The sequence below is a fragment of the Strix aluco genome, chromosome 16, assembly GCF_031877795.1.
Source record: "Strix aluco isolate bStrAlu1 chromosome 16, bStrAlu1.hap1, whole genome shotgun sequence".
Taxonomy (NCBI): Eukaryota; Metazoa; Chordata; class Aves; order Strigiformes; family Strigidae; genus Strix; species Strix aluco.
The window spans coordinates 13,952,270-13,978,099 of NC_133946.1; the positions used below are offsets into that span (position 1 = coordinate 13,952,270).

The 25,830-nt window shown below is 38.5% G+C and overlaps 1 protein-coding gene across 1 annotated transcript in view; it reads left to right on the forward strand.

Annotated features, from left to right (window-relative positions):
- The first annotated feature begins 125 nt into the window (after positions 1 to 125).
- The window catches only part of PDE3B (phosphodiesterase 3B), an 88,121-nt gene continuing 62,416 nt past the window's right edge, over positions 126 to 25,830 (forward strand). Inside the window, exon 1 of the mRNA XM_074842508.1 lies at positions 126 to 1,348. Coding sequence (XP_074698609.1) covers positions 326 to 1,348 — 1,023 coding nt within the window. The 5' untranslated portion in view covers positions 126 to 325. The remainder of the gene's footprint in view (positions 1,349 to 25,830) is intronic.

Consider the following 25,830-nt stretch of genomic DNA (forward strand, 5'->3'; position numbering starts at 1 on the left):
GGCCGCTCCTCGCCGCGCTCCCGCCCCCGCCGGGGCTCCGCCGGCCGCCGCCGCCGGTGAGCGCTGGGAGGCGACAGCGAGTCCCCGCCGCCGGATCCGCTCGGGGAAAGCGGACGAGCGGGCGAGACTTTTACCTTTTCTCTCCTTTCCCGTCCTCTCCCACCATGCTGCGGACGCCGCTGCCCGCCGAAGAGACGCGGCGGCTCAGCCCGGCGCCTTTCTCCTGAGGCGATGAGGGAGGCGCGGCCGGGCCGGGGCTAGCGCGACCCGCGCCTCTCCCCCGTCCTCCCCCCCCCCCCCCCCCCCTCCCGCGTCCCCGACCACCATGAGGGAAGAGCGAGAAGCCGCCGCGGCCGCCTCCCGCCACGGACCCAGCAAGCCCCCGCAGCCCTGCCAGCAGCCGGACGGCGGCGGGGCGGCCGCCCCCCCGGCGCTCCCCGCTGGCGGCGGCAGCCCGGAGAGCCTGCGGAACGGCTACGTGAAGAGCTGCGCGACCCCCCTGAGGCAGGACCCCCCGAAGAGCTTCCTCTCCCTGCTGCCGTTCCCCGCCGCCGCCTCCTCGACCCGGGCGCTGCTCAGCCTGGGCGTCCTGGCCGCCCTCGTCCTTTCGCTCCTGGCCTTTCACGGCCGGGGCAGCGCCGGGGGCCAGCAGGACGGGAGCAGCTGGCGGAGCCCCCGGCCGCTGCACGCCTTGCTGTGCCTCTCCCGCTGCCTCAGCCCCCTCTTCAGCGTCGCCTGTGCCTTCTTTTTCCTCACCTGCTACCTGGCCGGCGGCCGGCGCGGGGAGCGCGGCGGCGGCACGACCCGCTGGTGGCCGCTGGCGCTTCCCGTGTGCTGCTACTCGGGGGACTTCGTGGCGCTGCAGTGGCTGCTGCCCGCGGAGGGGCACGAAGGGGAGCCCCAGCCCCCCGCCGAGCCGCAGATGGTCCTGGGCAGGCTCCTGACGGTGCTGGGCTCGGCGGCGGCGCTGACCCTGCTGCAGAGCTCCCTGAAGTGGCGCCGGAGCCTCCTCGTCTTGGTCTTCTCCAGCCTGGTGTGGCTGGTGTCGCTCACCAGCCTTCCCTCGCTCCCCCCGGCCCTCAGACCGCTGCTGGCCGGCTCGGTCGGGGTGGCTGGCTGCCTCCTGGCACTCTGCGGCGGGGAGCACGGCATCTTCTCGGCTCAGAGCCGAGGAGCGCACCACCAGCATCATCACCACCCACGGCTCCCCAGCGCGGAGGAAAAAGTGCCTGTGATCAGACCCAGGAGGAGATCGAGCTGCGTGTCCTTAGGGGAAACGTCGGCCAGCTACTATGGCAGCTGCAAAATGTTTAGGAGACCCTCGCTGCCTTGCATTTCCAGAGAGCAGGTAGGTTTCTCCGAAACTGGAGGGAGAAACTTTCCGAGGAGTGAGCGCCGCTCGCTTTTCCTGACTGCTGTATATGTCTGTGCTGGATGTCTGCTAACTGTCAAACTCCGCTTAGAGGAATGGAGGAAAATGTTAGTTAGTCCCTTAGCGGGTCTCTCAGCTCGGTTCTGCAGAGTCGATATAATACTAAATTATGTCCGTATAGAAGCTAAATCATAATAATGTATTTGCTATAGGACAGAAGGCTTGCTTGCTTTTCATAGGATCTTTAATATTAAAAAGTAGGTTTTATTGATTAAAACAAACCCCCGAACCAAACATCTGCAGCTATCGGCTACCTTGTTATTTTAATTGTTTCTTTTCCAAAGCCCACCACCACCTCCTCCGCTTCTGGCAGACTTTACGAAAGAAACCACAGCTTTCTAGCTGCTCGGCGCTTCTGGTTCTTCCCGCTTTCTATCGACAAAATGATTGCCAAGTGCTAAAGAAATATCAGGTTTTGAGGGATATTATTTATCAAATGTTGGCGTTGTTTGAGTGGCAGCTGTCCTGCCTTGCAGATTACTGTCTCTTGTTTCTCTCTCTCCCTCTCACCCTCTCCTCCCCGCTCCACATAAGTTAACATTAGGTTTGGGTTGATGGGATTTAAGAAACTTCTTTTTACTGAAGAGAGAGCTGTTCAGTAGAGTCTGGAGGGATGCCCGAAACGCTCAGTTTTCTTGAATGGAACTCTGTTGGTTTCTACCTCCCGGAAAACTTTTCAATGAGTCTTGTTTTTTGTAGCGCAAACCCCCGTGTGGGGGGAGTTTGTTTTTATTTGGGAACTTGCACGTGAACTGCAGGAACACCGAGTTGTTGCCGGTGGAACTGGCCCGAGGCTGCTGCAAGTGGATTATCAGCCCGTTACAGGAGAGAGAATAAGGGGAGTGTATTCAATAAACGTGCGAGTGAACAGTTTTTGGGAAGTGATTGTTGCTGCAGAATCCTCCATCTACTGCTGTTGTGGCTGAAATTCATGGATACTAAATGAAATCTTCTAATTTTGCTTTGACATGTATTCTGTAATGCACTACTTGTGATTGACTATGAAATAGGTCTGAGGAAATACGAGGTGAATCTGAAACGGTGGAATAGTTTTCGAGCATTTCTGTCCCTGCATTTGCACAATAGAATAATACAGCGGTAATTGTTTTTGCATAAAAGGTTAAAATGCAAGTATGGTGTAACAGGCCTCAGAAATAACTCATTCAATAAGTTTCAAATTATCTAATGCATACTATGAAAAAAACATTAAAATATTGTACTAGCAGTTAAGATATGCAGGGAATATTGTATAATAATTTACTTTCTCTGTTCCCTTCAAGGATAGTAAATGCTTTATTTTTGTCACATTTGTCTGCAGTACAAAAACCTCAGAAAACGTGGTTTCATTAACCTTTCTAGATGATAGAAGATATTTGTTCTTATGCAAGTTACTAAATGCTTCCTTTAATATTCAGCTCACTTCCTAAAGGCATGCGCATATTTCAAGTTAAGGCATTTATTATTCTTTAAGTAACATCATAAATGTCAACCATAACTAAATACGTAGAATTTATTGGCAGTACTTAAATCATACGTGTTCATAATAAATTGTAACTGTTTGGTAGACTTCCAGAATTTGATATCTTTGTTATCACTAGAAGTGAACAGAAACAACAAAGAGATCTGAAGTTCTTTATTTTCCTAATAGTTTATTATGCTTTACGATAAATATTTGTGCTTTTTTAAGCACGGTTTAAATGGAATTCATAGATATGTATTCTATGCAGTACTTTATATGTGATTTTATAGGGATAACACAGGTTAAATCCTCTGATCTCCTATCTGACTTGGAGAGAGATCAGACGTTGCAGAGCTGATAAAACATCAGTTGTTTTCGGGGGGGAAGTAAGCCCATAGTGTGTGACTTTATTTGAATAAACACTACAAGGTTTTTATATCGCTTCCTTGAAACAGAAGGAATGTACGCACTTAATGCTTTTCAGGGGGCATTTATAATGTGAATTTTCTTTAAGGACTGACTGTATGTTTTGCAGATCTTTATACAATATTGCAATGATTCTTTTCCAATATTAATATTTTAAGAGTGAGTTTAATGAGCATTGTTAGGAAGATCAGAGGAGTGCAAGGAGTGTGCTGCAGGTCCAGCATGACAGGAATACTTTGATGAATGTGAGCTAAGCTGCTATTGTGATTCTATTAGATGTATTTTGTATGATTGTTATGAACTTCTTGTATGTAGAGGTTTGTATGAACCTCTGCAAGCAGGGGCACATAAGAACAAAAGAAGGTAGATGTATCAAATCATAGAACACCAGGTTGGAAGGGACCTCAAGGATCATCTGGTCCAATCTTTCTTGGCAAAAGCACAGTCTAGACAAGATGTCCCAGCACCCCTGTCCAGCTGAATCTTCAAAGTGGTGATGGTGAATGTGTATGAGAGCAAATAACTATGTGTAGGAACTCATACATCAGAACTTCTCAGAATTCAGGAAGATTATGTGATTTCTAGAATTCATTTTTTTTTTCTTGAGTAAAGAATAGGCCGTCCTAATTAAATATACAGTATATGTGTCCAAAACAGTCTGCAAACAGAGCTGATACTTTTCCTAGTTACCTGACTAGGTTCAAACACGTAGGAAGGCAGGGATATTTCATGGATAAGGACAGCTTTCATGTTGCACTCTGTTAATTATGGGAAGAATTGTCTTGTGGTTAGGTTGTTGGATTGACCACCACCTCTCCCCCCTTTCTGTTGCAAGCTATCTCGTACCTTTGATGCATTACCTTAGGAAGATCAGGACTTGATTTCAAGAGTCTAAAATATTTATGTAACTTGACATTAACGCAGTTCCCTATTTGCTTAGACAATTTATATGTGTCTCTTACCTATTTGTGAAACAAATTATACTTTGTCCTTAAGTACTCGGGTATAAACTTTCTAGTGCAGAAGCTATCTGTTAATATGTATTTTACAGTGTCTTAAAATTGTGAAATTCAGATACTGTTTGCAGCCTAGAAACATGTGAGCCTTTGCCTGTTGACTGTTGCCAATAACATAAAAAGTAACTCTTCTTGCTATGTATTTGACAAACTAGCTCTTTGAAATTTTAAGTTTTCACTAATGATTACGATGACTGTTACCACAAGTGTACCTGCATGTCAAGATTTGTTTCTGCTGTTAACAGAATCTTTTTATCTCTTGGGTTTTTATTGTTTGTTTTATGCGGAAAATCAAGGTAGAGATGTAGGTGTGTTGAACTGTGAATGTGATCAGTTTCAACGGGATGTGACAGACTGTGGGGAATATACAAAGAGAAGGATTAGGTGGTGAAAGCAAGAGTCTTGGAAAACTGTTTTTGCAACCATGTTTTGGATGAGTAGGATTATATTGTTTCTGCCTGGTTCTCTCTGACCTTGACAAGATGTTTTGCTCTAGATGAAATGTGAAATGAGAAGACTTTTGGTAAGAGTTGCATCCTTTTTTTTTTTTTTTTTTTTTCCTTTCTTGTTTTTAAATCGTGAAGTTATGTTCTCAAAGTATTGTACCACAAAGAAGGGATGATTTGAGCATGGTCTGCCTGTAGAGAGATCAGAGTTTAAGATGGTATCCTCTGGCAAAGTGACCACCAGGACCATACAGCGGTTCACAGGGAATGACAAAGATGTTATTAGGGAGACCAGGTGCAGTTAAGAACTCAGTTAGCTAAGTTTACCTTAAGATGGTTTTTAGATATCTAAGACTTGGTGGCAGTTCATTTTCTGGACAGAAAAAGTACGCTAAAAGTGGGGAAACATGTCTGTAAGTTGTCAGTGTAGCAAAGGGGGTCGACTGTTTCTGTAGGTGTGGTTTCCCAGAAAGAAAATGTAAAAGGAGAAAGGAAGGAGATAAATACAGCTGCTGTGGAAATGCTGGAGATGTTTGGAGGAAGGTGAGGGTGGCATATTACAGGAATGACCAGAGCGCCAGCAGGAAAGAAATGGAGAACACTGGGAGAGAAGGTTCCAAGAACTGCGTAATTGACTGTGTCAGAGAAAACTAACGGGGTAAATTGGATAAAGTACTCGTTTTCAGCTTTGACTAGGAAGACGTTTTAAACTTATGAAAGAAGATTGTAGAGATGAGGAACAAAAGGTTCCCAGGAAGGTTTCTAGAATGGCAGAGGACAGCCTCCACCCTGCGGTTTGTGAACAGTATATTCTGTGAGGTTAAATATGAAAGGGAAGAGAACTACAAGGAGTCAGGTAGATTTTCTTGAGGAAAAGACTCATCTTAGACACAATGTATGTGTGTGCATGTATATATGCATGACAGTACCATCCTGATAGTTGAACTTCACCAATTGAACTGACTGAATCCTGTGGCCTTAGAAGTTTCAAAGATATCAAATTCCAGCAAGTTTTATGAAAAAAGGTGACTGAGAAGTGAAGAGACCCTATGGAATATGCCCCAACAGTGGGCAAGTTTGCAGTATATGAGTGAGCTGAACTCTTAAGAATCCACATAAGAGTGTGTCTCATATCATGAGTGAATACCAGAACTGGGGGGCAGGAATTCTGTTAAAGCCTGGGCCTTATTTCACATTGGATAGGAAAGTTAAATTTCTAAAAAAGCTTTTTTCCTTCTGTTTTGGTTTTATGATACCTAAAAATGAAAACTTCGTTCAGCCTTACCATTGTTCAAACAAATCACTGAACAAAGCCAATTGTAACTATCAGGTCTGGTGTTCAGAAACTAGTTGCTAAAGATGAAAAGGAGTAAATCTTACACTTTTGTGCAAAGATAAGGATATCAGCAGGGAGACTGGGAGATGAAATCTGTTCCATTCTCGATGCAAAAACTTGTGGAGGAAAACAGATGAGAAACTTCTGCCTGCCAAATGAGAAGGGAGGGCAGACCGTGGGAGGCTACAGCCATAGAATATTTTGTTGGAATTCCACCTGTTTTTCCAGGAAAGTGAGCTGAAAGAATAGTTTAAAAAAGAGTAAAGGGGAGTGAAAGGAAATGTTGAATTTCAACATTACTTTTTCAGTAGGTGAACACAATGCTTAGCAAGATGGAACGACACAACAGAATAAATTTTAATGGAAAAAAATTGGACTTTTCTGCAATTCAATAGCAGGAACAAAAATTTAAGGTAAAAATGAGGGGTTGGATTGGTCAGGGAAGACTGTGTAATATATGAGTGAATATTAATGAAGCATACAAAGGATCAATAACTTCAAGGATCCAGAGGAAGTAAGAGTACCAGAGCCTTCCAAACTGACAGGAACCATGGATGCTAATAAATTAGAGTTTACAGGGTAAAAGTAAACTGACAAGTGATGGTATTTGGGAAGTGTGACAAAAGCAGATCAGAGAGATCCATCCTTAAGAAAGACCAGTTATATTAGTGGCCTTATTGGTGAGGGTGACAAAATGAAGTGTTCTAGGAGCTAGGGACGGCATGACAATGAATGATTGCTGAAATAAAATTATAGTTTCCAGAGCAGTTTTATATTTGAAAATGGATCATACAGCTTTGGAAAACGATGTAATTCATATAAATACAGGCAGCTGGTGACAAGGAGTAAGTTTTGATGTGTTGGGCCATCCCTACTTTTTATAGCTTTCATATGTATCACGTTCCTTGGAAACAAGTGTGAATTTACTGGGAGAAGCACAGAACAGGGCACAGATATCCAAGTCATTTTTTTGTATCTATTTGTTCGATAGTTCAATATTTATCAAAACCAGTGCTGCTATGCAGAACATTCATGACTACCTGCCCTAACCTCACTTTGTACAGGATGTGTGGAAAAAGCTGACATATTTCCAATTAAATGACTGATTGAATGGTAATCCTGACAGATTTTGTTACCTGGTACAGAGTTGCCAATGCTAATGTTCCTTTATGCAAACCCAAATACCTTCACTAAGTTAAAGGCATATTTGCAACAAATGTGCCATTTGTTCTTCATTTGATAAATAAAAGGTTTTCTAATGGAATGTTAAAATGATCTTTTTCCTATATAGTTTACTATTTTTAATCTATACAGGATACCATAGAAAATGTACCATGTAAGGATGTATTTGGGTGCTTTGGATTTGGTTTTGAGAGATCTTTCCTCTTTTATGAGAAACATTCCAGGCATTTTGATATGAATTGGCAATATAGGTATGTTGGTTTAGCTATATCCATGCTGGTAATAGTAATTGAGAAATATATGTGGGGTTTAATTTGGGGTGAGTACTTTCACTATGCCCAAAATAGCCAGTGCTGCTCCCCCGCCCCAGAGGAACTGTGTCACTGTTCAGTGGTGATACAGCAAGCCTGTGTCACACCTGCCTGTTTGTATCTATTGTCACTACAGTTTTGTCAACAAAGTTCATAATATAGAATAAACTCTTGTGAAAGTGTGTGAAACTTAAGGTTTGCAGAGGGAAGTTTTATCAGTTTTATTGAAATAACAGCTTAACTATGAGTCCCTGCATAGGCACTACGGTATTAGAGTGTCTCTTTTAACCTTTGTTATTGGTCATGTTACATTTTCATTTTTATTTGATTAAATCCTTTTAACAGGATAGAAGCTAAACTAAAGGCTAAAAAAGGTATTCTTATACTAGGCTCACTGTCCGCGTGATTTTTGTTCCAATGTGACCTAGTCCTGTATTTGCATTTAGGGTATTTTTATTTTTCTTAGAGTCAGCTTAATATTACAGATTCAATCATAGTGTATTTTCTGGTGTTTTTTACTTATTTTTTTTTTCTGCCTAAGCATTGTTGTGTGATATCTGTTTGCCACTTCAGGAATATGATTTTCTTCCTTCTGTCTAGTAGATTCTTTTAAAGGATTTCTAAATTTCTGAGTACACTAAGTTACTAATGTAGGATAAGTACAGGCTTTTTTAGGAACAGGTATCATTGAGTTTTTCTAGTACTTTTGGCTCTTCAGAACAGTTTCTGTCCTTTCACACAAATTGCTGATACATCTACTGTTTCTCAACATTTGGTGACTGATAGACAGATACTATCTTCTGTGTGAGAGGTATGGTGGCCGAGGAACCTTACAGTGTGTATGCTTTACAGAACTGGGTGGCCTGGGCTTGTAACTTTGGAAGTGAACTGACTTTTTGTGAGCTTTCTCTGAGGCAGGGATTGATTTCTGTATTTACAGGACATCATTAGCAGGTAATAAAATTCAGTATCATGCATGTAGTTTAATGATGCTAACTTTAAAAAGAAAGGAATGTTTTTGAGAGAAGTCTTAAGTGGTTATTGTCTTGATTTATGTCCACACTAGCCTTCATTTCATTTGGTTTGCCACCTTGGGCAGTGTAATGTGTAAATGCACTCACAGGCTCTTTGATACCCACTCTTGCAATTCCATAGTATCCTATGCATTCTCGCTCCCTTAGAATTATCCTCATTACATAGTGTGAAATTAAATTTCAGTTAATTTAAACTGCATTTTTGTAGATACAAACAGTTCTGGTTTTATGTGTGGGTAGTAGGGGAGGGAAATTTGTGTTAAAACCTGAAGGTGTGATTAGCAGACTGAAAAAGTTTAGATCCTGCTGTGCCTGTGAAATGCCATCTGCCCTGGCACTGCCCTGAAGCAATTGGCTCAGACTGGAAGAAGTAAAGGCACACTAGCACAGTTTTCCTCTTGACTAGCTGGATCTGTGAGAGGCAGGCTTTATTTTGCTCAGGGAAAGATGAATGTTAATCTGGGTTACGACGTTTCCATTGAGATTGTCCGTACAAAAGTGCACTGAAACACAGATGTACCTACTGTGTATTGCTGCTTAGACCGGGGCAAATAAACACAAACATTAATGATCACAGGGGCTTGGTTCTTCCGAGAGAGCAGTATATTTCATATCTTAAGTAGAAAACACAAACAAGCTTGTGTTGTCCACCCTGTATGTGTCGTCTTTCTGTCCTTGTTTCAACTAACTGCACTTTCGGGGCAGCATAGTATCCATTTGGGGATCACTGAAACACGCTTACAAATAAGATTTCAAATTAAACTTGCAATGAGAGAGTTTCAATTGATTATACACACAGATGTTTAATTAGGCATCTTCTAGTGTTTGTTTTTTTTTTTTAAATAGTAAAAAGCTGAGGAATGCTACTTAGGATCTTTCCAATGATTAAAGAAATGTAGCATGTCTATCCGAAGGTAAAATGAGTGATTACCATGATGTAATAACAGCTTTGTGCTGTTACAGCAAAGTGCAGTTGAAAGTATTTTGATTACAAGTATCTGTTAACTTATTTTTATGTAGTTTAGAACAGCATTATTTAGAATCTGTATCAGAGTTTCTTGCTACTTTTTATTCACCATAACAGATGTTTCTATGCCACAGTAATATTGAAAATCTAATTTTTCCTTCTATTTGGAGTTTCTGTTTGAACAAGTTTGATCAAGAAAGAAGAGTTTGGAATAGGTTTTGTGTTAATGACCGGTCTTTTTTGTCACTGCTTTTAATTAATTTATTTTTCATAACTGGCAGCCTGTTTGTTAGATACCAAAGAATTTTTAAAGAAGCTTGAAAATAATAGGTTTGCAAGTGTTTTTCTGTCATGTCAAGATGAAAATAAGAAAACGGGAGTAGATGAGCAGTGAGCAGAGGCAGATGCTGGCTAATGCTTTTAAGGGTGGCCTATGTTTTCATACCCTCTGAGACAATGACTGTCATATCGGAGACATCTGCAGAATGTTCTGAAGAAGAAAATAGTACTTCAGTCTGTGTGTGAAGGATAACACTTTTTTATGAAGAGTAAAAATGAAAAGTAGTTAAAAAGACCCTAAGCTTCAAACCGTCTTGTTAAAACTGAGTAAAACTCTGTGTTTATGTACGAAATTTGCATAACCCATTATTAAATGATTAAGGATAAGATTAGAGGACAAATTAATTTAGAAACTAATGTTACATCTGTAAATATGAAATTGATATCTTGTTCAGAAAAGTATCTTGCAACATTAGAAAAGATTTAAGCTGTGTTTCATATAATAAAGAGATGCCATTTTGGGATTAACTGCAAAAATCAATACAGCTTTAATAATTGATTTATAAAGGTATATAGTTAGTCTTATGTAATTTTTCTTCTGTGAGACTGGTTGCTATTAAAATCTCATTGCTAAAGATTTGTAAGTCTTCCATACTTGCCTTAACACTTATTCTAGTAGGAAGCTCCCTAGAGTCAGCAGAGCACTTAAACTTTCAAGTGGAAAAGAACATGTGTTTTACAGTGTTTAAGGATTGAGATTATAGTCCTTAGTTGTTTACAAACTCACAGGGTTTAATGTCATTTATAAATTAGCTCTCTAGTAGCAAGTGTTAACAATCTCAAATGAATACATTCGTAAAGCTATGTTCCTTTCACCTGTCTGGTGATGGACAGGATTGCTGTGCCTTTAGAAGGCAGATCTTTATTTTTAATTATTTGGGCCTTGAAAGTACAAGCAAAATAATTTCCCAGGAGATTAATGTTCAATAGTAAATTGCTGGCTTACTTGTCTTTTTTGAAATATCATTTTTCTTTCTCTTTCTGTGTCCTTATCTGCTCTTAATTTTACAATAATTTTAACATCTCTTCCTACCAGTGTGTTCTTTCTCTTTCTACATGTTACAAGATCAGTAACATAATTTGGTCCAAAATTGCAAGTGTCTTTCAGCAAAGACGTAAAAATGTTCTGACTGAAAACATTTTACTTTTTTAGAAACATAGCAATCAAATTGTTATTTAGAAAAAAAAGGTGTAGAACATTTGGTAAATGTAATTTATGAAACAGAAGAATTAAATATTTCTTTGCATTTACAGCATAAAAATGTTTCTAGAATTTCTTACTTCAGTACCATGTAAATGTCCACTATTGGAAAATGATAAATAAATAGACTGCATTTGAAAAGGTGTGTACATTTATTTTTGACATACTCATACAGACCTTGTCCTTTACCTTGATACTATACAAATTGTAAAGTCTTTGTTTTTTCATTTTGTTCTTTTAGTTCTGCAAGTTAGATGCAAGGCGCTTACTCACCTGTTTCATTCTCCATAAGCATAACTGCAAATTTATTTCTAAGAGCTGAGCTCTTAATATGTAGACTTTTGTAGTTAGGAACTTATTCTTTGCTGCCCAAAGAGAATCTGTATGTCTTCAGTAGCTTCAAAGCTGAAAACAATCCTCTGTTTGTTTATTTCCTGGATAGAGGGGACAAAGGTTTTCTAGGTTGGGTTTGGGGATTTTTTTGAGAAGACTAAGCCTTTAGCCATCTTGTTTATGTTCTGCCTAACTCTTTCCTACTGTAAGCAAGTGAGGAGGGAGAAGTAGGAGTAGTATTGGCTCAAGTGTTGCAGTTGTATCAAGAGTAGCCCTGTTATCATTAGTGGCTGACTAATAATAATAATAGGGAAAGAACCATGCCTCAAAAAATAAATACTGAACATCTTACTCCCTTCACTTCTCCATTCAAAATGGAGGGAAAGCATTACAGGGTTTGTATTTGTCAATGTACCTTCCTGCAATGTTTGAGAGCTATAAGAAAGCTTTGCCTGGTCCTTATAATACTGAAGTTCATATACGAATTTAATTGAGCTATTTCATTCTAATTACAGCTTGGGTTGTAATAGGATCAGTAGAAGCAAAGGAATGTTTTATGTCCTGATGTCTTGAACTTTATTTACCTCCACAGGGCAAGCAGATTTAACTGGACTTTTGCAGAACTTTTTTTTTTTTAAGGAAATTTTGAACTTTATTTTCAATTTCTGAGTAATACTTTGGCTCAGCAGGTCTGTTAGATTCCCAGCTGTGTCCCAGGTCTGTCTTTTTCTTCACATCAGCTCTGCTTCACTTTTTGAGATGTTCTGCAGTGGTACCCCTGCAGATTTCAGGAAGAGGGGTAAGCCAAGAAAAGCCAGAGTCAAAAAGAACAGTGAGTTCCCTGCATCTGTCTTGTCATGAGTGTCATTTGGGAGGTTAGCTAGCTGGGTGGACAGAGCTGTATTTTTCTTCTTGTGTCCCAGTCAGTATAGTGGGAGGCAGAGCTGGAGAAAAACTGTACATTGTGATGGTAGGTTCTGTAGTTGGTGGATTGTTTTAAGACAGATAACAATCCTAAGCCTTAGAGAGGCTAGCCTTCTATGCAAAATGGTCTTGTTATATATCAGTTACATAACAAATGGTTAAGTCATTTGGTGTCTGTGTTCATAGAAGTATGTTTTAGTGCCCTCTGACAGAACTTGCACGTGGATGTTCCTGCACTTGGTTCTAATCCAGGCATCTAAAAACTCATTTTATCAAAGACATCCTCAGCAACCATTTTATGTTTTAGAACCTGTCTGAACCTTGAATCCCATAACCTAAAGCCATCACGTGGCTTATGATTTTTCTCAGGGCTCCCTGATGCATTGTTGAATAGAGCTGGGGTGGGAATCTTTTGTATCCCAGCATAACCCTGCAACAATGGTCCTGCTAGTCTGTGCTGGTTTGCTTCCCTCCCCTACAGGGATGTTTGTGTTCCTCAATGTGCCTTGTGTCATCACACGTTTTCTGCCTATCATTGCCTCTTCATCCCTGAAACTTCTTGATCTCTTTCTGGAATTTCCATAATCACATACCAGGCTACTTCCTTTATTTTTTTCTGAGCTGGCTTCCCATTCAGTTGAGGAAAACTGTCTATTGGTGAAGAAAACATTTATTTCTTTTTTCTTCTGCCTTCCTACCTACTATCTGGGTACTACAACATCAGAATGAAGAGGAATGCAGGGGTATGGGAAGAAGCTAAGAAATGGTGCAGTGGAAAACTGTACTAATAGAGTAGAAAAGCCTGCTGATGCATCTGCATTTAGAGAAAAACATCACTGAGATGCTAACAAGTTGTTGATTGCTGACTAAGCCAGAGCATTGATCATACCGTGTAAACATGGTAGCGCTCTTTTGTTTCTTATTTTCTACATAAGTATAGTTGCCAGTGCATACCTGCATACTGTTCTTCGGAGTTTCATTTCAAGCTGCTTGTTTGTCTGTACCCCTGGGCTTTTTGGCCTAAGACTTCATATTTTGTTTTGTGGAATATGGGTAAGTTATGATACTAGATTTGAACAAGAAGGCTTCACAAGGAACTGGAGAATCCATGATGTATTTGAAAGAACGAGACTTCCAGTTACTGGAAAATCAGAACTGGTTTAGATCTCCTTTTAGAGCAGTTCTGACTTGATATGAACCTGGCCGCCTGAGTGAGTAAGCTTTTGTGAAAGAAATAATGAAAAGTCCCTAATGTCGCCTCCTCCCTGCACCTTCACGTTTGTGGTACCTAGTTCTCTTTAGTGGTCAGGAAGCTGCTGTGGCAGGTCGTTCTGGCTGGCTGTCATCTGTTGATTCAGAATGCTGTAGGGGATTTCCCACTTAAAATTGCACTGGATAGATCAGTCAGTGAAGGTGGGAGACTTGTTTTCAGCAGTATATTTCATGTACATTTTGCCTTGGTGAAGCATTGCCCAGAATTTTTAACCAAAACATACTACTTTTATCTTGCATTTTTGCTTTCTTTGTGCCTCACAACTATTCCATGGTACAGAAAAACAGTTACATTTTACACCGGATAAGCACGGATGTCGGCACATAAAAGCTCTGTGCTGGAAATAGTTTGTTTCATGTTTATTCATGTCCTGAAATGACCAAATTCACATTTAAAAATAAACTGTAAAATTATCTGATTTTTTTTGGTGCAATATATTGCCAGAAAGGCCAGCATATGCTTTTTTTCATTAATGTGTTTGATTTTTTTTTTTATTTGCTTTAGAACCTGCAGTTTCTCTGCAAGATAGCTCACTGATGAGATCTGTGCTCCCTACATTTTTTTTTTAGATCAAAAGGTGATTTTTGTTTTTCTTGGTGTATACAGTAACTGGTTTGTGATACTTTTTTAAAACATGCTTCCTACTTATATAGGAATACACATCTATTTGAAGTGAATGAGAAGTGGTTTGCTAGATCTTGATGTTTGTATCTAATTTACTTTGGGGATAGTATAAAATCAGGAAAATTCTGGAACTGTAAAGTTAAAATCCAAGATACAGATAATTTGATGTTTTATGTAAAATCTGCAGGTGGCATTTTTAAACGTAATTTGTGGCAGAAACTTTCAGTAGTTCAAATGCAAATTAAAAGATATCTGTTACATACTTTTTTATTTTAGATGATGTTTTCTTTCTCATGTTTTCCTTCTCAGTTAAAAAGAAAATGCAGTTTAGACAGCTACTGCAAAGGTGTGAGAAAAAAATGCACGTTCAGAACATCACTGTAAAAGTTAACTTATAGATAGGATAGGTTAACTGTAAAGATGTTAGTCAAGGGTTAAGCTCAGTATGTTTCGCTGGCTGCTGAGTGAAACAGGATGCAGTGACTACATTGTCAGACTGCTGGTGTGAGTGCAAACAGATGAGGAAATGCTGGATCAGGCACTTCAGCAACTTGGGCTGTTACCTAGGAAACCGCTTGCGTCATACTTGCCAGCAATTAGCTTACAGTTCTTTTATTTTTGATAGTGTTGCAAGCTGAACTCGACTGTTACAAAGGAAAAGACTGGCTTCATCTCAAACTGTTCGGTTGTGACTGCGGCTATGGCGCTTACGAGAATTTGCAAAGTGCTACTTTGGATAAATTGAAAAATTATTTAAACTCGCCAGGCTACTTCTGCAAAGAACATTGTAGTTGTGCTTGATTCTGAAAGATGTACAATCAAATTTTGAGATCTGTATGAAAATGGTCTTCCCTAGTTACCAAAATTAAGTACTATGCAAGTTTCACCAGTGTTTCAGTTATCACCACCTTTTCTAGCAATTACACTGAAGTATTCTTGTGCGTTACATATTGAAACAGAGTTTTCAAAATTAATGTTATCTGAGGTTTAACCTCTAAAGCAAGGGAATCTTTTTTTTAAAATACTTTTTTCCTGCGTTGATTAAAATTCAGTAACTTCCAGAGGTTACCTAGCCACTAATATAAACCAGTTAGTGTTGAAAGCAGTGTGTGTTTTATTGCAGAAAATCATCATGTCTTTGCATTTCACTTAAAAACTGTAAACAAATTCCCACTAACTGATTTAATATTGATGTATGTTGTTAGTATGGGTATTGCCCGTATGGGCTAGCTATGGCTAGTTATTTTCTTAGGGAAAAGTAATGCAACAGGTTAAACCAAGAGTGTTTGTGATTTTACTTTTTTTTTTTTTTTTTTTTGTTACTTAGGCACACACATGAATAAACTTAGATTTTAACAAACTAGTATTATAGTACAGAATTAAAGGCTGAACTTGTTAAAATATCAAGGTTAATACAGAATACACTTGTGTTCCTCTGTTTGTGTGAAGCTTAAAAAGTTAATGTATTTTAAATGTTTGAATAATAATATTTTCAAATTATTTTGGAAGAATTCTTCCCTATAAACCCCCTACATTTTCTTCCTTGTTAAAAGAGTAAATGACAGAACATCAGTTAGAGCTGTGTTAGTATTGGAAATCTACATGCAGAGCTCTTGGCTGGTTGGTTGGTTTTTTCCCCCCAAATCACCAAAGCTCTGCACACCCCCCCAAAAAAAACATCCCAAAGAAAAAACCCCACCCAACAAAAAAACCCACAAAACTCCATCCCCCCATCCCACCCCACCCCAAACCCTTGAATACACGGCTTAGAAAGATTGAGTATCTCTGTTTCTGCACATTTATGATAGATTAACTTGGCTGTAAGAGTCTGGCAGCCCATATTTTTAAGACATCTTTCACACTATAGGCCGGTGTCATCTGTGGTTAGCTGGTCACTGGGATTGCATTCCAAACAGTCTACCTGGCCTGGGATCTTCGTACAGAATTCTCTTTAAATTTATTTTATTCTTAAAAAAATAAATAAATAAATTTGTGTGCAGGTGGAGGTGGCTAAAGCACTGGGATGCTATTCTAAAGGAAGAGCAACTGTTTTTGCTGCTAGTTCAAAGTTATTTGCCTGACTCGTCCGACCTCACTAACATGTCACTGCATGTGGCCACTGCTTGGTATGTGCTTTATTTGGTAGGTGTTCATATTAGCTCAATTGCAAGTTATGAAGTTTTACCATTGAAGTCAATGAGTATTGGGATTTAAATCTGTATAATTAATAAACAGTTAATGTAAATGTTAACAAAGCAAGATCTGGAAATCTCAATTTTGAATTGTGATTTTTGTCCTTAATCTTCTTTATTCCTTCAGTTCCAGACATTAAAATGGAGGTTATGGTGTCATCTGGTCACAGTTGGATTCCATGAGTATATGTCCAGTAACTTTACCATTTATTTAGAGCAATGCCTGCAAGTTATGCAGCACATCAAACGTATTGAATATTTTGTTTTATCCTCATTTAGTGTTACAGCCATGTAAGTGTTGTCAGTCTTTCTTCAATGAAGGAGATGGGAGTTACATGATCATATACTTATTTTTCTGCATAACTTTTAATATTTTTAATTATCTGAATTTAATCTTCATTCTGGCACTTGTTAGCTATTTTAAAAGTGCTTTTATGAGCTGACAACATTCAGTTGTTGTTTTCTCAGCCAGACTGTTTGGTATACATACATGTTTCAAAAAATAAATCTGTAATAACAGATGGAACTGCAGCATAGTAGGACACTACTTGGCTATTTAATCTTTCAAGCATTGCAGTACGGGACAGCATTTTTTTTCAGCAAAGTCTGTGAAGTTTTGTATGATTCCTGGGGAAACATTTGGTTTACATCTGTCTTCCCTGACTTTGTAAGTCAGCTTGTCTAACGCTGTGTGTTCTGTAACTTTTAGAACCAGTCAAATAAGTGGGTGCTATGAAAGAGAAAAGGGATTAAGGTCTCTTCCATCTTCTTCTGATGGTGATTTTTACTGAGAAAAATCAGTACAATGTTCTTTGCAATTCTTATGCTATGAAGTATTCTGTAGAAAATTCTGCTGAAAACATCAAGAAAGTGACTGACCGTCCATTGTTTCTTTATGTCTGTAGCTAAAATGGCTAGCAGTCACATCACCTTGCATGCATAGTTCTGTGCATCAGGAATATTTTCATGCCTTTCTGAGCAACACAAAGGGTTTTTTTCCTTCTTTTGTTTTCTCATCATATGGTTATGTTCCTAAATGATCATTAGAATCACCTAAGATGGGCAGGCTTTTAAAAAATTATGTTACTATTCCCATTGTCTAATTTGAATAACTTTCTTCCAGGTCTTTTTATTTTTCAAACCATCTTTGCCAGTAATGGTTTTTTGTTTCCATGTAATTCTTAAGATCAATAGAGGAAATGATGTAAACTTACTTCTGTTCACCAGCCCCCTTCTCCTGATATTAAAATCTCCCTCTTTCCTCCGGGCAGGAAGTTTCTCTACAGCTCCACCCTAGGACATCACAACTTCAGCCTGCAGTAAAGTTGCTATTGGGCTTCTTTGTTTGTTTTGGATTTTCAGAGGATAAAAGCTAGGGGGAACTACAGAGAGGCATGCCTTAGCCATCTCTAAATTTTCCTGGCATGTCACAAGTTTTCCTTTACTATTGTGTGATTTTCACCATTTATTTACTGTCCGTGTCCAAGTAAGTAACTTGTTTCCAGTTTTTCTTCAGTGTCAGGCTATCTCTCAGTGTGTTTGGCATCCACATAGAATTTGAGTCCTTAATTAATCAATAGAATGTAACAGTTCCTAAAATCTTGTGGAATGGAAAGCTTGTTTCTCCTTTTCATTGCTTTAGATTACAGTTGCAGGTGATTTTTCTCAGTCTTCATATCCCACTACAGTTTTCTTCTGGGGTAGTAATTTTATAGACATTTCTGATTTAAAATGTTGTCTTCTGTATACTGTAGCTATTTAGAGGAAATGTTTTTGCTAAGATGCACATTGGAGGTCGAGACTTCAATGGCTTTTAAAGTCAAGCAATACAGTGATATCAGTAATTGTTCTATACTTACCTCATTTTTAATTTTTTTAATTTTTTTTTAATTCTGGAATGCTGAACTCTTGTATTGGTCTCTGGTATCTTCTATTATTTTTTTCTTCCCAGCCTTCCTCATTGTTCCTTCACATTTTGGTGGGGTTTGGTTTGGGTTTTTTTTTGCTTCTTTTTTTGCTGATAATACCAGCAACAGAACTAACTAGAATGCCTGATGCAACAGCAGCTTTTGTTAGCTGGGAGGTACAATTGCAGTGCAAGTCTGGATTAAAATTTTGGGTTGTGAGGTCAGAGCATGATGATTTCCTGATGCTAAGAGCAATGTCCAATTCGGATTCATTTTTATATAGTCACAGAAAATGAATTTGGTTTTGACCTTTGAACATATCCTTTCTAATCTGAACACCTCTACTCAAATGTTCCAATTCCCTGACCGCTTTGTGTGCTTCCACTGAAAGGAGGGGGCTGCTCGTTCCTGCCCTGGCACATCCCCCTTTGTGCTGACACAAGCATTCATGAGACTGCACAGTGAACTAAATTGGGGAACTAATCCATGTTAGAAGTCATCAGTTCTTTTTGTAGTTCCTTGCCACGTGGCTGCATGACTGCTTTTGCTGCATAAGGGAGGGAGTGACATGGGGATGGGAATGAGCAGCTGAGGGAGGGCAGGACTGGTCCTTTATTGTGGCAGTGCCAAGCTGTGCTGATTTAAGAGAATTAATGGCACTGCAGTGTAAAGAATGGATGTGTTATAACTTCCCAATAAATCAGTCAAAATAGCATCCCTTCACACGCAAAAGCCTCTCTATTTTTCTCTGTGTCTTCAGTGAAGTGTATATTCTGTGTTTGTCCACTTGAAGTAAAAGGAACAGAATACTTCAATAATGGATAGCTGAAGTATGGCAAACAGGTACTTAAAATGTAAGATATTAAGCAATTGCAGTCAGGTGTGGTACCACGCTTGCAACATATAACATTAAACACAAAGTTTTCACAAAGACCTTGAATGGAAAAGTGCAATTTAGGTATCTAAGTTAGACTTGTATAGTAAATGGGGCAGCAGAGAGTCCTTTTGAAAAACAATTTAAGGTTATATGGTAACAGACAGAATCATACCGCATTCATGTGTGAGAACGCAATGAACTGGTAAAGGACACATGTGAATCAGATTCTTCCTAATACCTGAGTATTTGGCACACATTTAAAGCAGTGTTTTAAAACTGTTGTGTTTATGTGAAAATTCTTCATTATTTTCAGAGTGAAGTAAAATGAAAACATTATAAAACTGTAACAACACTTCTGTGACTCACCTTATGAGTCTTGAACTCTCATCAATCCATCATGCTTCCATCTACAGGACTAAATACATAATGTGGTAGTGGAGAAAAGCTCTTGCCTTAGAGTGTAGAAGTGGAAGTCCTCTCATGCTGAGTCAGGAAGTATGTCTGTCCTTCTTTGATGCTTCTAGGTATTTTGATGATTTTTCTGCCCGCTTTTGTGGGTACCTGAAGTTTCCAATAAAATACGTTGCTACAGTAAGGAAGCTTCAGGCCAGCTATTTGCAGTAATCCTCCTTGGCTTTTAATTTTCATGTTGCCAAAAATTCACATAAATGACAGCAAAAACTAGGAAAATGTGATCAGAATGACAGTTTCTTATTAATAACTCAAGCCCTGACTGAACTTCATGGGATAAATAGGTCCCATGATGTTGTTCCTGCCAGCTTCAGAGTTCTTTCAGGTTTGCAATGTTCTATAATATTGAACTGTGCAATCCAATAATGTATCACTTATTCCTTTCACAATAACTCTTAGTCTGTAGTATGTTCATTTTATAGAGGTGTTTGCTTATATGTTCTGTCCATCATCCCAGTAGAATCGCCAGCGTAAAAGGCATTAGCCACACTGATCATTTTTTTGCAGAAGGGGTTGGAGGTGGTCCAGTGGAAGCAGGCGCACCACTGGTCTCATTTCAGCTTTTGAATAAATTCATCTGTTGGGGAATATGCACAAATGACTTCATGTATCTGTGTTGTGAACTTCTTGAGTTTTCTTCTACTGTATGCTGGAGGTTTGTGATCAAAGAGAAAATCTTGTGAAAACACCTGCAGCCCTGCTGCTTTGAGTGGTTAGCTCCTTTATGAAATCTGAAATATTAGATATTGCATTGTGCAACTAATAATGCTTTCCTAATACAAGGACAGTTTCTCATCACCTAATTATTTTTTTTTTTTTTTTTAAATAATGTTCAGGAAGATAAAGCAGAAATTTACCCTTGATTAAGTTCACATTTTTTAAACCAAAACATTAACAAAAATGATTATATAGAGGCTTGACAAGGATTAAACTCAAACCCAGGAGAAGTGAGAAGGAAGTGAAATGAATGATAAACTGGAGAGAAAACTTTTATCACATATGTAAGAAACAAGAATATAGAAGCATAAAGTTTGTAAGTAAAGCCTGATATCAAGCTGAATTAACTCGGTAATTTTTTTGATCTTCCATACCAATTATTCCTAGCCAGAAGATGGAGTTAGTACACTTTTTTTTTATTATGTCAAAATAAGGATTTAGCAGTTCTTAGGGCTTTATCTACTTGCTAGTGTTTATACAAGATAATCTTTTCTAGACAATGCTGTGTGAGGTATGAAGGATGTGCAGGGAGGGTCCTCTGTCACTGGACTTGCCAGAATATGGTCTGTAAGATCTTTAATAAATATGGCTAGTTGGCAGAAATATACTGAAGAGCTAAAACAGTACAAAGACTTTTCAACTGAAAACATTACTAGAAATACATTGTAAGAAATATTTGAAGGAAATTATTCATTGACCAAGACAGTTTGGCAAGCACTTCTGGAGTGTAAGAGTGGCCCTTAGCAGTCATCCACTATAATGACTGCAAAAAGGTATAATGAACCTACAACATCTCAAGAGAAGGGGTACAGTGACTACTGTTTGTGCTGGCTTTAAAACAGCTCTATCTAATGCTGCTAACAGTACATCTGAGAGAACTTGCAGCATACTGTGAAACCCACTCAGGAGATTGGGTGAACACGGGTGGATATTCTGTGTTGAATTCCATTCTGCCATTAATCTTTTAGATTAATTGAACATTTGGAAAAGCAGCCCACAAGGCTTAAATATTTTGCCAAAACTTTTTGTTGTGGTTGATGGACTGTCAAAAGTTGAATGTTCTGTGAAATTTAGCCAATGTTTTCTGTAAATGGTCAGTGCTGACAGGGATATAACCCCAGGCCGGGCTAGGCAATTCTAATCAGATTTCCCTGCCTTATTTTCTATGCTGCACTATCAGGGGGCCTCCAATCAAAAACTTATCTTATATGTTAAAGGCTTTGTTCTCAATGCAAATGTACTGTGTGGTGATTTGATTAATTAATTAACTTGGTTACAGTCCTGTATGGGTTGAGGAAAATTAAGATTACCCTATTGTTCAGAAACATGCATCAAACAGAAGTTATTTCATAATCTCTTGTGTTTGATTGTATTGGTATTTAATAGAGCTTGATCCACAATAAGATTATAGATTTTTGTTGCTATGTTAAAATGCTAAAAAAGCTGTAATGCATTTGTGTTTATGAAATTTCATTATATAAAATAGAGGTTTCTTATTTTGCCAAAATTCCTGAAGATAGTATTTTTGGAAGATAATCTTTTGTCAGAAAATTTCAACAAAGTATTCAAAATGTTTCAAATTTCCAATATGAAAACTTGAAATATTGAGATTCTCATGAATACAGTTTGGTGAACTGATGGGGATTTTGGATTTTTTGTTCATTCCATAAATTCTTGTAAGTGCTTTGTGTAGCTTTATTGTTTTTATTTGATTGAAGGATTGCTGCATTCTGCTGTGGTGGTTATTTAGTAATGATTGTTAGAACATTTACTTCAAAGTTAAAAAGGAATAAGAAAAAGCAAATCCATGTATCCCCAAATTCTAAAATTTTATAAAAAGAAAAGTAGAATGCTTGACATCCACAAAATGTGTTTGTTCCACCCCATTTTCAGATCTGTATATTTAATGACTGACTTGTGATGTGTCTAAATATTGTAAAATGCCCTGTATGTTCACACTGAAATCTTGTAACTTCAAAGCAGCTACACTTTTTTCTATTAGCAAAATTATTGTCAGTCAAAAATATAACAAAAAACTTTGAAATTAAATTACAGCTTTTGCATTTTGACATTTAAAACATGTGGCTTCTTATTCTGACTAGTTTCATAACCTGTATGAACTGTACAGTATGCTTTTGTTTAAGCAGTTGTAGTAATTTTCAGTAACCAGTTATACGCGCTGAGAAACTGCATTTTCTAGTTTGCTAAGTAGTAGCTCATTTTCTGTGTCCCGAGGCATCAATTAAAACTGTTTAAGTGTGATAGTGAGAGTTAACATTGTTTAAAGATAAGTGTGAGTCAGTCCTATGGTGTTTGTAATAACAAGTTTCCACATCACTCTTTTTTAAGCACCAATATGAATTTTTTTTCACTGAAGAGTGAATTAATTGAACTGTTCCATTCTGCAAATGAATCGGCATTTCTTTTATAAGTAGCTTTTTCTAGTCTGAACCAATTCATTTTTGTGAACCCCAAGCTGAGTTTTCTCTAAACAGCATCTTTAATTGTCAGAGCTTTAGTCCTGAACTTGCCCTACTTCTTGAAATCATAGTCCTTACAAGAAGCTAAAGCATCTTTTAGCTATGTAAATGTATCCCTAAAATTTATGTTACAAGACAAAAAGTGTTTAATAAATAATTTCCTGTCTCCTATTTTATCTTCCTGTTAAATACTGATAAAAGACACTGTCCTGTGCTGTCAAATACCTGGATTGGTAAGGAATTTTTGTTCCCTTACTACAGATGTCTGTTTTCCAGGTCATCTCTAAAGTGGCTATTCTGACCTGCTTTTTGGGCATTCTTCTATAGGTTAATTTTATTGGCAATATAACCCTGTATTAAATGGATTTTATTGGCAATGTAACCCTGTATTAAATGGTGACCTTAATATTTTGTAAATGTATGCAAATTTATGTACGTGCACGTACATGTGTATGTGTGCACACATCATAGACAGTTTTTAATTCAAGTACCTTTTTGTCATACGAACATCCGTCCCTAGTATCTTTGAATTCATTGGCTTATTTCATTTAAATTTGACAGAGGATAATCGTCCTGAATAATAAATTTTCTGTAAATTTAATGAAAATCAGTAGCCAGCAAGAGAAGAGAGCCTACTAGCACCCTCGTTATGAAATAGACTGAAGATGCCACCAAAGACATATGGAATGAGTACTCTAAATACAGGAAAATGGGGCATTTAGAGCTTGCAACTCCAAGTTGCCAGGTAATCTAGTCACACAAGTTCCAAGGATTTAATCATTTGTGCTCCTCACAGAGCTACTTACCCCTTTTTCTGAAAAAGTGTGTTTACTGTTATGATATTCCTTGTTGAGATGTTTTATTCAAGTTTTGGGAAGATGGTCTTCTAGGTGGTGAAACATGACAGTGTATTTCCTGTCGTGTTACAGGACTTAATTTACTGTTTTTCAGTCTTTACCAGTTACAGAAACAAGCTGTCTAGCGATGACAGCTCTAAGATAAATGAAACGCTGTCTCATTTATTGGTTGATTTATTTATGCTCTGAGTCTTTCTCACAGCAGACTATGTGGTTTTTTTTGTTTGTAACAGACTACTAGATGGCCATTCTTTGAAGGAGGGGCTTGAACAGGTTTTGACTTAGCAGGCGGCATGCTTCACTGCCGTTGCTGGGATGTGAAAGCAAGTTGTATCATTGGTATTTTATTTTGTGTTGTACCTATTCAGAAGTAGAAGAATAGGTCACAGTCTATTCTTGTGGAGCCCTGAATAGTAAAATGGACAGCAGATAAAAGGATGTAGCAAAGAAGCTTGCTTTTCAGGGAAAAGATGAATTTTCATAGAATTTCTTTTCTCAGAATGACCAGAAAGCCTGAAGTTTTATTAACATTGATTCCCACTCATTTTCCTCACAGTCTTTTCTGATGTCTCGTTATTTTTTCTCCTCTAAGAAAAGTGACTTATGTGTGAGTGAAGTATGTTTCTCATTATATCTCCAAGTTCACATTTTGTTTGCAGATAAGATGGTTTGTATGTTTATTGTTTATTACGTTGTTTATATGTATATGTCAGCAGTGAGGTGTTTTTTTTTTTTAAATTAGTAGCTAACATTTATGAAGGAGAGGGTAAAGAAGGAAAAAAGACACTTAACACTTCTCCACTTCCAAGACCAGTGATTAGAACAACAACAAAATCGATCTCCCAGTAAGTCTTACCTCTTTATGGGATGCAAAGCTGGCACTGAAGGAGCATAATTCTGACTAGAATTCTGCAAGTGTGTGCTCAATGCATTGGCTGCATTTTTGGTAATAAGTGGACATTTGCTTCTGGGTCTCTGCTTCCTATCACAAGTTATGTTTAAAAGATTATCCAGGCGACTTCTGAATGTTTCTGTATGGGACGTTTACCAGCAGTGAGCCTTGGACAACAGAGTCTCCTGCTGGTACTGTCCACTAAAGCATGGTTGAACTGTGTTCTAGCCCCTCAAAAATTCTCTAAGTATAGCAGTTTGAACAGCTAGTTGTTCCTTTCAGCACCTTGATTGTTTCCAGATACAGCAGCAGAAAAATGATGCTTTGTTTCCCAAGGGTATTAGAAAACTGGCAACTCGGTTCTCAGCTGTCATGGTGGGAGGTATGATGGGATGTAAATTAACAATCCTGGAAAAGTTGACTTAAAGAGTCCATGTACAGGAATATAAATCAGAAAGCAAGCTGAAGCAATTGCTGAACTATAACAGAATCAACAAGGAAGGCTTTCCTCAGTTCAGTAGCACCAATTTTTTCTTCAGATCTCTCTGCTTGACTTCCACATAAACTACTTAGACCTTTGGCTGGTGTCAGAATGTTTCAGTTTGGGATCAAATAGCTATTCTTGGCCCAAATTACTTCTGGACATTGTCCAGAGACAATGTTCTTTAGGGGTGCATTGAAATCACAGAAACAGCTTTCTCCCACTCCCAGTAGCAGACCAAAAAAATGCTATGAGATTAATGAAACCATGCATTATCTGCTTCAGATCAAATTGATGTTACTTGCTTCTTTGTCTTGTCTTGGTTTGAGAGAGTTTGGGGATGAATTGTCTAAAACTGTTTGCGTGTCAGGAAGCTAATATTTTAAGAAGAGGACTATCCCTGTTTACTGTTTTTTATATAGTTTTTCCACTTTGCATATGGATGATGGGTTTCTTTTGGTGGGATGAAGGGGGAATGTTCCTGATTTGGTCAATTCCACTTGAGATAGCATATGTTCCAGTTAGCCTTCCCAAATTTATAGGAACTCTTATGTTAGTATAGACAAAGAGGCAGATTGTATTCTCTTTCCATGCAGTTTTTTGATTGGAGATGTGTACAGCAAAAAACTGTGATAATTGCATGCACAGCTTCT